General features: G+C 42.7%; 1 protein-coding gene across 4 annotated transcripts in view; it reads right to left on the minus strand.

The window, feature by feature from the left end:
- Positions 1-15,594: 15,594 nt before the first annotated feature.
- The window catches only part of LOC148865484 (Actin-like ATPase superfamily protein), a 48,413-nt gene continuing 46,220 nt past the window's right edge, over positions 15,595-17,787 (minus strand). For 2 of the 4 annotated variants that reach the window (XM_088979584.1, XM_088979586.1), the window contains one exon: positions 15,595-16,012. In XM_088979584.1, coding sequence (XP_088835710.1) covers positions 15,932-16,012 — 81 coding nt within the window. In that variant the 3' untranslated portion in view covers positions 15,595-15,931. Of the gene's footprint in view, positions 16,013-16,109; positions 16,275-17,787 lie in introns of all 4 variants that reach the window. The other 2 variants (XM_088979583.1, XM_088979585.1) reach the window with 2 other exon arrangements.

The following is a 17,787-nucleotide window of genomic DNA, read 5'->3' on the forward strand; positions in this document are numbered from 1 at the left end:
AGGAGCAGATCTTTTCAAGTTAACAAAAGGAAGGAGGGGGCGGCAGCCTTTAGAGAGACCAAGAAACACATCAGATCCTCTTTAATGCTGAAATCAAGAAGAGAGAATTCTGCACACTACGAATACTCTCTTGCCGTGGGAGAAGTCTAAATTGGATCTTGACATCAGTTCTTTGAGAAAGGATTGAAAAGGAAATTGTGCTCACGTTCCATCCTACTGTTTCTTGCAAAGGACAGAGTTCTTGGGGAAGAACACTGTTGATTCTACTCCATCCTGCACTGCGCCATCTTCAGTGGGAGCAGTCTTTGGATCCTTCCTTGGTTGTGAACACCTTCGTTGGGAGATATTAATTCTCCGTATCAGGTATTATTCTCTCCCATTCCTTTTGGTTCAGATCTGGTTCAGTTTAAGGTTCAAGATTGATCCTTGAAAATATGATTTTCTAAATACGGGATGTGATTCCCAGAGGGAGAGAAAGGCTGGGCTGAACCCATGTGGCTGATGTGTAGATCAATGCTTGGGTCTCACGCCATACAAGGAAGCCAACTGGGCAGTAGTTAGGAAGGTTAAGTGAGCACATAAGCTTAATGGGCCTAAAGCCCATTTCGAACTGGGCTATTAATTTAGTTAATTAAATGGGCGAATTTTAAGATGGATTAACAGTGAGGATTGGGTCTTAATCATAACCACTCAGAGAGTCCAGATCTGAATGTGATTCAGATCTAGAAACCTCCTAATAAGATTAGGATAAAGCTAATCTAATCTGCAGATAAGATAAGGGTTTATCCTTATCATTGGAAAAGAATGTTGATCCAAATATGATTTGGATAAGCACCTCCTAATGGGATTTGGAGCTGATCTTTTCAAATTAACAAAAGGAATGAGGGGGCGGCAACCTTGAGGGAGACCAAGAAGCACATCAGATCCTCTTTAATGCTGAAATCAAGAAGAGAGAATTCTACACCCTGCGAATACTCTCTTGTCGCCTCCCTGCTCTTGCCGCCCTGTTTGCTAGTTCGATCTCCAGCTGTGAGAGAAGTCAAGATTGGATCTTGACATCAATTCTTTGAGAAAGGGTTGAAAAGGAAGTTGTGCTCATGTTCCATCCTGCTGTTTCTTGCGAAGGACAGAGTTCTTGGGGAAGAACACTGCTGATTCTGCTCCATCCTGCACTACGCCATTTTCAGTGGGAGCAGTCTTTGGATCCTTCCTTGGGCGTGAACACCTTCGCTGGGAGATATTGCTTCTCCGTATCAGGTATCATTCTCTCCCATTCCTTTTGGTTCAGATCTGGTTCAGTTTAAGGTTCAAGATTTATCATTGAAAATATGATTTTCTAAATAGGGAATGTGATTCCCAGTTGAAGGAAGAGAAAAATTTTTGAAATTCGCCCCTTATTCCGCAATCTTTGGGAGTCCCTGTGATGGATCTCTCAACCCTTCACATGTATGCCATGTTGTGCACACGTCCTGACATAGCTCAGGCAGTGAATGTAGTAAGCAGATTTCAGGCCAACCCAGGGCAGGAGCATTGGACTGCTAAGAAAAACATACGTAAATACCTTCGAAGGATAAAAGAGTTTTGTCTAGTATTCGACAGTAGCTCACTAGAGATCCAAGGGTATACTGATGCCGATTTCCAGTCAGACCCAGATGATAGAAAATCTACATCTGGATATGTTTTCACGATAGGATCGTGTGTTGTTTGTTGGAAAATCAGCAAATAGGGGTTCATTGCAGACTCCACGACCGAGGCCGAGTACAATGCCGCAAGTGAGGCTGTCAAAGAAGCCGTATGGATGAAGAAGTTCATTCATGAGTTGGGAGTAGTTCCGTCCGACACATCACCCATCCCATTGTTGTGTGACAACAATGGAGACTTTGCTCAGGCTAAGGAGCGACGAGCCCATTCGAAGTCGAAGCACATCGAGAGGAAGTACCACGTACTACGGGAGATTGTTGGTAGAGGGGACATCCTGATTCAGAAGGTAGCGTCAGCGGAAAATATAGCAGACCCATTGACAAAGCCACTATCACAGAAAGTGTTTGAGAAACACGTGGAAAGCATGGGACACCGGCTTGTACCTGATTGGACCTAAGTGCAAGTGGGAGCTATTAGACAGTTTTGTATGCCCATAGCTTCAATCAAAATTGATGTACTTTAAGAGTTTATTGTAAATGAATAAAAGTGCATATTTGATTCATGTTCCCTTGGTATGTTTCTGTATAATACCCTTAAACTGGACACTTATTGAGGCTTGTGTTAGGTTAGAGAGTTCACAGCCAGTGAGTCGGTCTGGGGAGACCTATCCTGACAATGCTGACACTATGGTGCCATCAAGCCGGTTGAGGTGGCTTGTCTCAACTACCGGGGTGAGACCCCAGGCACATAGAGTGTGGGATTAATTGGATCTTTGAACTGGATCAGATTTCCAGTATTGCCCTGGACCTTGGAGATTGATTAGCAAAACTGGAAAGTTACACCCGACCCCTAGACTCGATTATGATACTGCACTACGTGTCGGATCGGGGTGTCCTTGATGTACCAATCAGTGAGATCCTTAGCGGGGGTCAAAACCTGGGTATGCTGGGACAATCCGAGAATTCATCTGAGTGGGTGATCATAGTGACAGGATCAGCCCCTTTGTCGGACAAAGGTAATGATCGGGGATGCACTCTCACTGTTGGAAACCAAGACTACCGGCAGCCGATTTCAACCGTTGAAATTTGTTTTGCAAAGTATATTTTATATGAGATATAAAAGTATATACATTATGGTTTCTAAAATGTTTGCAAAAGGTTTTAATTCCCGGGATCCATATAAGTGGAGAGTGTAACACTATTCCTTGCAGCTGAGGCAAAGGTTACTGATTTAAGTGATTTCTTATTCTTTTAATTCTAGCTATTAAATTTTCCCACTCAATTATAGTATTCATTCGGATAAGAAGTTACTGATTTGCTCCCTGTGGGATTCGACCTAGTACCACTTTTACTGCAAATATCTTATTGTGGGACTAGTACTAATTTTGAGGGCTTCGACAAACCCGTCAGCCCTCGCCCAAAAGGCACTTTGACAAGGGTACTATAGGCCAACAATGAAGGCAGACGCTATTGAGCTCATCAGAAAATGTGAAAAATGCCAAAGACATGCCAATATTCACCACCAACCCGCTGCCGACCTCAAGTATCTCACCAGCCCGTGGCCCTTTGCGCAGTGGGGCATCGATCTACTCGGGTCATTTCCACCAGCAACAGGTAGAAGGAAGTTCTTAATAGTAGCAGTGGACTATTTTACCAAGTGGGTAGAAGCATAACCCCACGTGACGATCACAGCCCGAAATGTTCAAAACTTCTTTTGGAAGAACATCGTGTGCCACTTCGGATTACCTCGGATTACTTCAGTCGCGCACCCTCAAGAAAATGGTCAGGTAGAAGTCACAATCAGAGCCATCCTCTGCGGACTAAAGGCACGGCTGGACCAAGCTAAAGGATTGTGGGCAGACGAACTACCTAGTGTCCTATGGGCCTACCAGACCACGGAGAAGACCACCATGGGAGAAACACCCTTCAATCTCACCTATGGCACCGAAGCAGTGATCCCCGCAAAGATTGAAGTACCTACGTTGCACCTAGAAACATACAGTGATCATACAAACGAAGATGAGCTACGTACTAACCTTGACCTACTCGACGAAGTAAGGGACCTCGCGTACATTAGGACCGCAGCCTACCAGCAGAGAGTAGCTCGGTACTATAACGCCAGGGTCAAGAAGCGAAACCTCCGCATTGGCGACCTGGCCCTTCGTAAAGTTATGGTGCCTGAGCCCGGCACTGGCAAGCTCGAGTCCAACTGGGAAGGTCCTTACCAAGTGAAACGAGTGCTCGGGGAAGGAACATACGAGCTCGAAACCCTTGAAGGGAAACAAGTACCTCGAGCATGGAATATTGTCAACCTAAGGCAATATTATCTATAAGAAACAAGTAGGCCACGATCTACTCCCTGAGCCTAAGGGCTAGAATACTAAGCTAATATGACCTCGGCACAACAGGACCTAGTCGCCTCTATGGCATGGGCAAACGCCGAGAGTGGGCCACGAGCCACTCCTTCAGCCCAAGGGCCAAAACACCGAGCTAACAAAGACCTCAGCGTGAAGAAAGACAGTCGCTTCTGTGGCGAAGACAAGGTGTGAAATATCAAAGGCGTAAGCAGCTCGGGTACAAACCCTACGAAGCGTAGCTCATCTCAATACGTTGGTCGAGCTGAGAAATAACCAACCAATGCTTAGTTCGGACATACATAGTAACCACTTCACGGTATACCACAAGCCATAAACGTGACAAATCGGGATAACGCCTACCGAAGAGTCCTACTTCGGGTATGTAACTTTAATGGCTCAAATAATAATATCGCTTTAGCAAAAATAAAGGGAGTTCATCATACTCAGAAGAAGGAAGAAACTTTCATTGTCAAAAAAAAAAGAAGAAAGAGCAAAAAAGGAAAATAACAAGTGCACTAACCGAGCTAAACAGCCCGGGAAAGGTTTGATCATCACAGGGCACATCTGCCTCCTCGTCCTCTGGAGAGTCAGGCTCCTCTTCATCCGCTTGGTCTGCTGTCTCATGTGACAGACCTTTCATAGTAATGTCGTCGAGGTTGAGCCTAAATAACTTCTTCCAAACCAACCACCGGCAAAGCTTAAACCCTGAGCGGTATGAACCCGAACCATACTCCGCCTGGAGGTCATGAAATTCTTGGGAGTCTTTAAAATCCCAGACAGCTTTCTCTCGCTCAGTCTCCACCATCTGATAAAAGTTTCGAGTCTGATTCAGAAGAGTGGACTCCAAGTCCCGCACCTGCTGCCTAAGGAGCTACATCTCCCCCGCCATCCTCGATGATTCCTCCCTATAACGTGCGCTCTCTTCAGTAAGTTGGGCGATTTGAGCCTCCTAGTCGTGGATGAGCAGCTCCCGAGACTCGCTCCCCTTGCGGGTGTGATGGAGCTCGCCCCGAATCCGGTCAAGCTCACCCTGGAGCTTCTGGTGGTAGCCCGTTGGTCAAGGGCGTCGACACGATGGATGCACGTCTGGAGAGCCATAGCATGGATGGCAGAATTTACCTATCGAAGAAAAAGAAGATCAGAAGACAGCAGAAAAGGGCAAAACAAAAAAGAAGGGGAAAAAGGCCACTTACCACCAAGCAATGGGCAGAGGCAAAGGCGGAGAGATCCCTAGTGAAAGAATGGTAGGATCCATCTAATGGACACCATAAAGGTTGCGGAATGGGTGGGCGAATTTCAAAAATTTTCCTACCTTCTCCCAACTGGGAATCATATTCCCTAAATTTAGAATACAATATTCAAGGATCCTACTTGAACCATAATCAAACCAGATCTGTACCAAAAGACAAATGGGCAGAATATACCTGATCCAGAGAAGCACTATCTCCCAAAGTTGGTGTTCACGCCCAAAGAATGCTCTAAGATCCGTTCCTACTGAAGATGACACAGCTGTGGATGGAACAGAACCAACTGGGTGCGTCCTACACACTGGATCCTTCGCAAGTATCCTCTGGAAGCACTAAACACTGAATCTATTTCAGTCTTTCTTGCAAGACTGATGTCAAGAACAGATTTCTTGACTTTCTTTTCTGCAAAGATCTAATCTTGCAAAGGAGATGGCGGCGGCAGGAGGAGAACTCTAAAGGGAACTGCCTTTTTTTTCTTTTCTTCTGGAGTATGAGATCTGATCTCAATTCGTAGGAACCTTTCTTGCAATTTTTCTTGATTCGAAATCTGTTGTATTTCTCTCTTTCTTTTGTTAGGGTTTCTCCTCATTTCTTCTTGATTAAGAAACCTCCTAATTAGGAGTTATCCCAATCCAAATCAGTATTTGGATAGGGGATAATCTTAATCCTATTTGTAGATAAAGTTAGCTTACTCCTGATCTAATCAGGAGGTTACCAGATTCAAATCTAATTTGAATTTGGTCTCCAAGAGTGGATAAGGCTAAAAGCCAAATCCTTTTACTAACATTAATCTTAGATTCGCCCCAAGGATGGGTGATCATATCAGCCTACCTCGAAATGGGCTTCTGGCCCATTAAGTGTTCAATGTCTAATTACTTTCCAATCTGCTGCCCAGTTGGGCTTCTTTGTATGGCGTGGGACCCAAGCATTGATCTACACACCAGCCACATGGGTTCGGCCCAGCCTTTAATACAAGGCCCAGCCGAATTCACTGAAAAACTCAATGAACCCCTTGAGTCCATCATATGGACCCTATGGGCCCAACACTTACATTAAGTGGTCCCTGGGCCAAGCCATCTTATAAAACCCAGGGACTGTGGGCAGGTGCAAGATTAGCCCATCAGGTATTATCCTCAATGGTCTTACACTTAACCTCTCAGCCCTTGATGATCAAGCACTGCCCGACAAGAGAGGACCTCTCCCTCGGCTGTAAGGAACAGTGCCGCACTCTCCTCTCACATGGATCCCGGGAATTAAAACCATTTGCAAACAATTTGAAACTGTACATATATATATAAATATATTAATTTTGCAAATCAAAATTCCAACGATTGAAATCAACTGCTGGCAATTTGGTTTCCATCAGAGAGAGTGCATTCCTGATCATTACCCTTTGTCCGACAAAGTGGCTGATTCAGTCACTATGATCACCCACTCAGATGAATTCTCAAACTGCCCAACATACCCAGGTTTTGATCCCCGCTAAAGATCTCACTGATTGGCATATCAAAGGCAGCCTGATCCAACACCTAGTGAAGTGTCATAATCGATTCTAGGGGTCAGGTGTAACTTTCCAGTTTTGCCCATCTATCTCCAAGGTCCAGGGCAATACTGGAAATCTGGTCCGGTTCAAGGATTCAAGTAATCCCATACTGCATGTGCCTCGGGTCTTACCCTGGTGGTTGAGACAGGCCATCCCAACACTTGGTGGCACACCAAGATCAGCCTTGGCAGGATAAATCTCCCCAGACTTATCCAACGGCTGTGAACATTTAAAACTAACACGAGTCTCTATAAATGTCCAGTTTTAGGGTTTTACACAGAATTAAACCAAACAACATGAATCAAACATGCACTTTATTTATTTCCACTAAATAACAAAAGTACATCAAATCAGATTGAAGCTAAGGGCATACAAAAACTGTCTAACACCTAGGCTCCATGTTTCTCCACTGAGCGACCTCATCATTAGCGATTGCCTTCCGACTCCTCCAGCGAGCTACCAAATAATCATTTACCCCTTCCCAGTTTCCCACTGGGAACCGGGGCTAAGGACGGGGCTAAAGGGGGTTACAGGGGGCCTCCCCCGGCTAAGGGAGCTCATTTCCACCAGGGTTAATCCCACTAGCCCCCTCAGGATGGGGCATCGGAACCTCAGGTGGAGGACGGGGTAGGACCGGCTCGGCAGACCCGAACTCAGTGCTTTGCACAAGAGGGGTCCGGTCGGGGCGCATCCTCTTCACCTGGCATCTCTGGCTGCCCGAGAGAAGGCGGCGCAAATCGGCACTAGACATGATGGCTGTCAAAAGACCACAAGATATTAGTCTGACAAGAAACAAAATACATGTGTACACGATAGTCACAAGGCACTACGCGACCTAAAAGGCTGACCTACCGGAGCTCAAGCTTGCCTGCACGAGCTTCTCCTCGGCCAAGTAGTCCGAGCAAAGGAAGCCTACCGACAACCAGGACAGCATCATTTTCTGAATCTCAGGGTCCAACTCGGCCCCGGGGTCTTGGATGGTGCCCCTCCAAGCAGTGGGAAAGGGTCACCCCTCGGGGTTACGGACCACAAAGTTGTCTCGCTTCCAGGCGGGGATCTTATTCGACAGCTCATACAAGAGTTTATAGCCGCAATGGGGAGAGAGGTAATAAAATGCCTCTCCGGAGGAACCCCAGGAGCAGCATTCTTTATACAAAGGATAGAGACAAAAATATCAAAGTCCAAAGGAAGGTAGTACTTGTGACACAGGGATATAGTCCCAACCATGTTTCGAACGGCGTTGGGATGAAGCTGGTCAATAGTGACATTGAAGTGATTTAGCACCTCCACTATCAAGGGGTGCAGGGGGAGACGCAAGCCAGCCTTGAGTTGTTCCTGAAAGATGACTATGACATTGGGACCATGCTCCCAGGGAAAGCTGCCAATAGGGAGGCTGTAAACCAAGTCCCTAGGGAGGCGAAAGTAGTGGATCAGAGACCTATGTCTCTCTGCTGTCATTAGGAAAGGGCCAAAGGTATCAGGTTCCCTCCCCCTAGAAGTAGACACCATGTCGCCAGAGGCCTCCCGAGCCTCTGGGATCTGCTCCCAGGCTCCTCACGAGCTCGAGGGAGCATCATCATCCTAGCTATTGCCCTTGTAATAGGTATGACGTGCGTACCCAGACATGGATGATGGCGATCAGGACTCACCAGAGTAGACGGAACGGAGCAGACTGAGGAACTCGAGTAGACTAGGCAAAGTACACGACCTCAGAATCCAAAGACAGCAAGATGGCGTGGAAGAAGATAGGGCCCGAGGGGGGCCCCTATTTATAGTCCCCATCCTTTCAAACTGACAGCCCGAATCAAAGCAGATCCAACGGTCTGCAGGCGCCCTGATCGCACGCCTTCTGAAAACCAAAGGCGATTAGCGGCACGTCTTCCATAATTAAGGTAGTCGCAACCACACGACGTTTGGAGTTAAAGGCCACCTCAGCACGTTTTCAGAATCCAAAAAGTTAGGGAAGTCAGAAGATCTCTTGATTCCCGCAAATGCATTTAATGGGGATAGTCAATCAAGTTTGAATTTCGGTCAAATCAGTCCATTGCACTTCATAAACTCCCTGTACTAAGGCAATACTCTTAGCCCCAGGAGTGGGGGGTAATTGATGAAGGATGATTTGACCTAACCTATGAAATGGTGACACGTGGACACTGACTCAGCGTAAGCGACACCTCAGCATTGTGGTCCAGTACAACTAAGTAACGGGCCCATAAAGCAGCTCGCTACATCGTAGCACGCAAAAGGAGGAGATCGCCACAACGCAAGCTCTGGGTTTCCCGAGCTACCTCTAAAGGGATATTTCGAGGCAACTTTAGCTTGCAAGCTAAGAAAACCAGCTCGCCCGAGCTCCCAAGCAGACAAGTCATCCCGAGGACCAATTCTACTAAGGGTACTCCTAAAGTATTTCGAGCTCGCTGCAAAGTAGCTCACGAATGGGCCACACGAGCATTCCTCAGGAAGCTTCTATCCAACAGGTCGTACCAATCAGACTGCGCCTCATCCCTTACTGACGACGCAGTCCTGGTCCTTTCGACAGTCTGCACCCATGTCTCTCAGCAGGCGGTGGCATGCCTGTCACTTTCGAGACGTGTCACTCACCCGGGCAAGGAGTGCGTCACAACAGCCACCTGCGCAGCCTTGACAGGTAACGGCTGTGGCAGAGGCCCAGTGGCAGTTATGCCCGATCTCACAAGAGCGCCCCTATAAAAGCCTCAGGGATGAAGAAAAACTTCTTCTTGAGACCTCTAATCTCTCGAGTATAGTGATAAAGCGCGACTCACACTCTTAGCTTTCGTTCTCTCTTTGCTTCTTGTACACAATACTAACTTAAGCATTGGAGTAATCCCACTGGGTAAAATCCCCATAAATCCCTCATTTCATCTTCTCAGGTGCCATTCGTTGCCAACAAGGAGCCAGTCAGCAGCCATCTACGAGTGCCCGGATCGTGCCGCATCAGGGGGCAATTTTAATTTTAAACTAATTAGGATTAGCTGAAGGATAAGATAAGTCTTATCCATTTAAAAGTCATGATCCAAATATAAGATTTGGATTAGGAAACTCTCTCGTCATTAAATTAGGAGGCTGATCCAGAGAAGGCTATAAATAGGGGGTGAATTCTTTAGATTTTAAATACAACAGCAAACTGTAGAACTCTTCCCCCATTCTTGTCGCCCCTACCTAGTTCGATCCCCACTTGTTGATCTAATAAAGAAGAGTTTTTGATATTGTTTCGTGCAAAAAGGAATCTGACGTGGTGCTCACTAGCCCTTGCTCAATTCATGTAGAAGAGTTTAGGTTCTTGTTGAAGAACCATCTTGCTAATCCTACTTCACTACACAATGTGTCATCTTCAGTGGAAGCGGGTTTTGGTCTTCTTTTTGAAGGGACAGCAAATCCATCATATGGACGCCCAAAATTGTGGAATAAAGTGGGCGAATTTCAAAAATTTTTCTCTCCCTTCAACTCAGAATCGAATTCCCTATTTAAAAAATCATATTTTCAAGGATCATTCTTAAACCATAAACTGAACTAGATCTGAACCAAAAGGAGAAGAGAGAGATAATACCTGATACAGAGAAACAATATCTCTCAATGGAGGTGTTCACGCCCAACGTAAAAACCAAAATCGGATTCACTCTATATAAAGGCATGTCACCTAAGACCCCTAAGGAGATAGAGGACATGAGGGAGGTTCCCTATGCCTCAGCCATAGGGAGCATTGGATATTTTGTATGCTCAGCCAGACATTGCTCAAGTTGTTAGAGTTGTAAGTAGATACCAATCTTACTCCGAACAAGAGCATTGGACTACTATTAAAAACATGCTAAAATACTTATGGAGGAATAAAGACTATTGTCTTGTCTTTGATAGTAATTCATTACAGATGGTCGGACATACTAATGCCGACATCCAGCTTGACCCATATACTAGAAAGTCTATGTCTGAATACTTTGTGACCCTATGTAGTATGAAAAATAGTCAACGACCAATGCCAAGTACATTGTCATGAGACTGCCTAATATATAGTATGGATGAAGAAATTTGTCCTAGAATTTGGAATCCTACCATATCACCCAGTCCATTGTTGTGTGACAACACTAGATCAAAGGGGATTGTTGGTAAATGGGACATCTAAATTCAAAATGTAGCATTAGTGGATTGTTGGTAAACCACTAACATAGAAGGTATTTGATAAACATATGGACAATATGGACTCAGGATTGTACACGATTCGACTTAAGTGCAAGTGGGAGTTATTAGATAGTGTATGCCCTTAGATCCAATCAAATTGATGTATAGATACATTTATTTTAAATGAATAAAATTGCATTATTGTTTCATATTGATATTGGTATGTTTCTGTGAAATTATCACTTGAATTAGACACTTATGAGACTCATGTTAGTTTAGAATATTCTTAACCATTGGATAGACTTGGAGAGTTTATCCTATCAAGGTTGATACTGATGTTGCCAAAGAAGTTGGGGCAGCTTGTCTTAGTTACTAGAGTTAAACCCAAAGTACATGTAGTGTGTTTAGTTGAAACATTGAACCCGAACCATTTTCCGGTTATGCCCTGGATCTTGGAGATTGATGAGCAAAACTAAAAAGTTACACATAACATCTAGACTTGATTATGGTACTGCACTAGGTGTTGGATTGGATTGTGTTTGAGATTTGGTTTTGCAAAATATATTTATATGATATATAAATATCATATGGGCCGAGAGGTTAAGTGTGAGAGACTACTACATGCCTAATTACCTAATGGGATTTATCTTACTTAAATCCATTATCTTTGGATTTTCATAGGATGGCTGAATTCAATTATCATTTAAGTATAAATGTTGGGTCTGTTTTGAGTCAATAGTGGTGTGCTCAAGGGTTTACTATATTTAGCAGTGAATTTGGCCAGGCCTTTCCACAGAGATTGGGTCGAACCCATGTGAACTAATGTGAGGTCATTATGGGGTCCCACACCATACAAATCAAGTCTAAGTTGGCCATGCAACACCCTTGGGTCGTGAACCTCATAGTTGATGGGCGTAAAGCCCATAACTAATATGTTTAATTAAACTATCACATGACAGTTTAAGTTGTCATGTGACATGGGCGAATTTGGGGTTAGAAATAGGTATGAAGCACCTATCCTCTTAAGAGGATAAGGCATATCTCTTGACAGAGTTCAAATCCAAATTAGGAGAAGTGCTTTATAATGAAATAAAAGAAGAAGAGGGCAAACTTATCAAGAACACCTCTCAATTCTGCTCTCTTCTTTTGTTTGTGATATCTATATCAAGTATACATCTCCCTCTTTGTTTGATTTCAAATCAAGCCCAATTCAGTGCAAAACCGATCTTGAAAAATGCAATTTTTCGAAACATAAGAAATTCAATTCATAGAATGATTAGGAAATTTTTAAAAATTTGCCCAACCATCCATACGACAGATCCTAACCCTTCCTTCAACACCATCATCTAAAGAGCAAAGTACAACAATTTTGAAGTCTAGCACAATCATTCTTTTAATCAAGCTTTCTAAGCCCAATAGAAGGAAGTAATCTCCACTTTGTCTGAAGTATTGGATACATCATTCAACCCTCAACTTCAATATAAATCTAAATCATCAAATTACAAAAAGCACTATCAAGAGAAAGTCAAATGTTCTATCTCTTTTCTTTCCAAGCCCATTTGAAGGAAGTAATCTCTAATATTGTCTGAAGTACAAGAGCACGTTGTCATACCCTCATCTTCAACACAAATCCAAACCATCAAGTTGCAAAAAAACTGTTAAGAGAAAATCAGAGGTTCTATTTCTATTGTAAGAGGTTTCAAATACAAGAATTTATTGAAGGGTTGAGAGATCCATCCCATGAACGCCCAAAGATTGCGGAATAAGGGGTGAATTTCAAAAAATTTTCTCCCTTCAACTGGGAATCACATTCCCTATTTAGAAAATCATATTTTCAAGGATAAATCTTAAACCTTAAACTGAACCAGATCTGAACCAAAAGGAATGGGAGAGAATGATACCTAATACGGAGAAGCAATATCTCCCAACGAAGGTGTTCACGCCCAAGGAAGGATCCAAAAACTGCTCCCACTGAAGATGGCGCAGTGCAGAATGGAGCAGAATCAGCAGTTTTCTTCCCCAAGAACTCTGTCCTTCGTAAGAAACAGCAAGATGGAACGTGAGCACAGCTTCCTTTTCAATCCTTTCTCAAAGAACTGATGTCAAGATCCAATTTTGACTTCTTCCACAGCTGGAGATCGAACTGGCAAACAGGGCAGCAAGAGAGTATTCGCAGGGTGCAGAATTCTCTCTTCTTGATTTTAGCACTAAAGAGGATCTGATGTGTTTCTTGGTCTCTCTAAAGGCTGCTGCCCCCTTTCTCTCATTTTGTTACCTTGAAAAGATCAGCTCCCAATCCCATTAGGAGGTGCTTATCCAAATCATATTTTGATCAGCCTTCTCTTCTAGTGATAAGGTTAAACCCTTATCTTATCTGCAGATTAGATTAGTTTTATCCTAATCCCATTAGGAGGTCTCTAGACCTGAATCACATTCAGATCTGGACTCTCTAAGTGGATAGGAATCTGCTAATCTATCTCAAAATTTGCCCCTTTAATTAATTAAATAAATAGCCCAGTTCGAAATGGGCTTTAGGCCCATTAAGCTTATGTACTCACTCAACTTTCCTAACTGCTACCCAGTTGGGCTTCCTTATATGGCGTGGGACTCAAGCATTGATCTACACATCAGTCACATGGGTTCGACCCAGCCTTTGTTACAAAACCTGGTCGAATACACTGTTAAGACAGTGCACCCCCTGAAACCCATCAAATGGGCTCTATGGGCCCAACACTTTACCCTAAGTGGTCCTTGGGCCAAGCCACCTTATAACACCTAGGGACTGTGGGCAGATACAAGATTAGCCCATCAGGTATTATTCTTAATGGTCTTACACTTAACCTCTCAGCCCATAATGATCTTACACTGTCCGACAAGAGAGGACATCTCCCTCGACTGCAAGGAACAGTGTTGCACTTTCCACTTATATGGATCCCGGGAATTAAAACCTTTTGCAAACATTTTAGAAACCATAATATATATACTTTTATATCTCATATAAAATATACTTTACAAAACAAATCTCAACGGTTGAAATCGGCTACTGGCAATCTTGGTTTCCAACAGTGAGAACAAATCTCCGATCATTACCTTTGTCTGACAAAGGGGTTAATCCTGTCACTATGATCACCCACTCAGATGAATTCTCGGATTGTCCCAACATACCCAGGTTTTGACCTCCGCTAAGGATCTCACTGATTGGTACATCAAAGACAGCCTGATCCGACACCTAGTGTAGTATCATAATCGAGTCTAGAGGTCTGGTGTAACTTTTCAGTTTTGCTCATCAATCTCCGAATTCTAGGGCAATACTGGAAATCTAGTCCAATTCAAAGATTCAATTAATCTCACTGTATGTGCCTAGGGTCTCACCCTAGTAGCTGAGACAAACCACCCCAACCGACTTGGTGACACCGCAGTGTCAGCTTTGTCAAGATAGGTCTCCCCAGACCGACCCGCTGGCTGTGAACTTATAAACTAACACGAGTCTTAATAAGTGTCCAGTTTAAGGGTATTACACAGAAACATACCAATGAAACATGAATCAAATATATACTTTTATTCATTTACGATAAACTCATAAAGTACATCAATTTTGATTGAAGCTAAGGGCATACAAAATTGAAATGCATTCCCATTCCACCCATTATAGAGACTAAATGTATCAAGTGATACAAGCCTAATTTTATACCTAATTCTATAGGCATATAAGATGATCAATATATACAGCAAAGGCCTTCGGCAAGAGAGCTTCTCTCCCAAACAAGTAACATCTTGTTTTTATCAATAAAAGCAATCTCAAAAGCGGTTGATTCCATTCCCAAACTGAGGTATATCCACTCTCAAAAAAGCGAGTGGTTAAACTCCACTTTCAAAGAAAAAGTAAACTTTCACACACGTGGCATCCTATGCTTCCCTTCCTAAAAAATGGTCAATTAATTTTATTCAAACACAACTGTTTCTTCTTTAATTCCTCTCTCTCTCTCTCAATTTCCAACACCATTTTATAAAGATGAAAGTTCTTTTTGGTAAACTAAGTAAATTATTTAGTTTAATCTGTAGCTGCCTTTTTTCTTACTCTTACAAATCATTTTTCTAAATTGCGGGTGTCAAAAAGAGTCTAGAGTTATACATAGAAAGAAACACAAAGGTGAATGGATTATCTTTGGGATTTGGGAATACCTCAGAGCTATACGATGGGCAAATTTGGGGTAGAGAGCCCGCCGACCTATTATTCATAATTTCATATACACCCAGGAATTCATTTACAGGGTTTGTCTGTCCATTTCAACATCTTATACATACTTCTACAGTATGGCGATCTATTGGTAGTCCAATCAATTAATCGTAGGATACGCATAGATCCTTTGCTATATTTTGAACATTTGTTATTATATTATAAATTTGATACTGCTTTCAAAAAGAATTAACCCGTCTGAGATCCACTTTCGTCAGCTTCAACCCTCAAGAAAGTCGATCTGAAACACCATTTGAGATATTCTCTAAAATGCCTGTCTACACTCCAAGTTCCAACCAACACAGGCAACAAGGTTGTATTTATTGGCATTAACCAAAAATAAATAAAAAAGCCGGGCTCCATAAAAATTAGTTCCATCAGTATTGCTCTTACCACAGCGTCTAATCTACGTAGTCCGGAAAAATGTTGGAAGAAATTAGATTGGAAATTCCGCCCAGCATACAACGGTTTTAATCTTTATTCCTTTTTCCAATCTTATGTCTAACACTTAAAAAACATTGATTTGACTGAAATGCTAGTACATTATATAAAGAGGAAACGACCAGGAAACCAAGTATATGAGAAATCTTTTGCACACAAGCAACTCAATTGTCTGAGAAAGGGAATCTCATCCAATCTATAGGGGTAATAAAAAACAATCATATTTTAACCTTAACCTTTATGCCTCAGGCTTTCCTTTTCTTTTCTTTTTTTTTTTTTTTGCCCTTTTTCTTATTATTTGTAATGTACAATTGATGGGGATAAATCAGTTTTCAGCAGTACCTGTGGCCATCTTCTGATTCTTTCATGAAGAAATTCCATGCAAGTAATGCTGCCCCAACTGCTGGTTCCACCTGTAAAAAATGTAAAATTAATCATGTTTATATCAGACCTTATGGTAACAAGAAAAATAAATAAATAAATGCATCACAACATTAATAATTCACTGACCAGGAAAGATTCGAATCATTTTATTTATAATCCATTTCATCTTGGCACAGTCATTAATGTGCAAAAAAGTAGGGCTGCTTTTGCAGGTATCTTGGTTTTCATTGAGTTCACATCTCCGCCCCACAACGACCCACAGCGCATCTCCGCCATGTATTGGGAACATCTCTGCCACATTGGATAACCATGATAAGATATGGTTATCCCAATGAAAATGAGTTCACATCTCCTGGGGCCGGACATGCGAACTCGTTTTCATTGGGATAACACCATTATCTTGAACAGCCAAGATGATGGCAATACAGGACCGGAACCATTATCCAGCTGCATTGGATGTATGTTATACACCATACAGTTATCTCTCATTTTCTTCACACTTCCAACATCCATGATCATTATCCATCTAAATTACAACAAGATGGTGGAACCGAATAGGCAAAAAATATGACAAAACCATAACAATTGCTGCCTTGTACTGCTTAGTAAGGGATTCTTCATTGAAAGACAGATTATCTATTCTAGGCATTTGGCAACATGTAAGAGAGTTCCTTCCAAATTAATCCATGAGAGCCAAGAGGATAGTTTTCACTGTTTTATCCCACTTGATTCCTCTATTTTAGATTGGCATGCAGCTCTGACCAATTGTATACAGTGACCAAACACATCCCACTGAACTAACCCATGACTTTGTCATGAAAAGAAGAACTAGGCAGATAAAGCAGCAAGAAATAGCAATAACAGGCCATTGCTTTCCACACAACTAGTTATACTTTGTGGAGCATTGGGTAGGCATTATGGCCTACCATGTACTCTTGCTAGGCCAATGAATGAGACTATGGAAGTCTAGTACAAGAAAATTTGTAGTCTTCATGGAATGCGTGTCAGATAGACAAGGGTGAGGCTAGTGTTTTAAATGGTGCCTAGATGCATAGGTAAGGTACATTTTAAGGGTGAGGCTAGATGCATAGTCTACAATCAATGAGTCATATACTTTGCCTTTTGCCTCTAAAACCCCTATTCCTTGCTCTAGTGCTTTTGGGATGACTCTCATAACTGTTTACCTCCCCCATTGCTGAGCAAGCACAGCTAAAACAGCATTTTCATTATTAATGTCTATAGTGTACAAACAAGGGCGTATCGGCCTATATCGGTGCTTTTTTTATGTTTTATTTATTTTTTTTCAAAACCGGTTCAGAGCAATCGGTTTAAGTCCCGGCTACCCTCTGAACCATGGTCTGACCTGATACAACCCCTGTAGGGGCATATCGGGAAGCCACCGATACGTGTCGATACTTTGAACCTTGTGTACAAACCCACAGCTCAGTCCCACCCTTTCCCAAAAGACAAATCATATTGGACCTTTAGTTCAGCTTCTTGGTTAGTTAATAGTCTAGCCCAAGTCAATAATAAGGCCCAGAAAGAAGCTCATATCCAAGTCCATAAAAGCTAGTTGTTGGGTTAAAACTCTTCTCCTATTGAAGAAAAAACACCATTTTTCCTATTACAACTGTTTGCTTTCTAAATGTTTTTCAATTGTTACAACATTACGGCTTTAGTTTCAAACTTAATTGTAAAATGCTCAAGAACAGAAGCAAAGGCTGAAAACCAATACACGTGTCCTCCAACTGACCCCCCCCCCCCCCAAAAAAAAAAGAAAGATGGAATTTAATGAATCTAATAG

This window comes from Nelumbo lutea, chromosome 3, assembly GCF_056320005.1.
Source record: "Nelumbo lutea isolate HS-2025 chromosome 3, American lotus-T2T, whole genome shotgun sequence".
Classification (NCBI taxonomy): Eukaryota; Viridiplantae; Streptophyta; class Magnoliopsida; order Proteales; family Nelumbonaceae; genus Nelumbo; species Nelumbo lutea.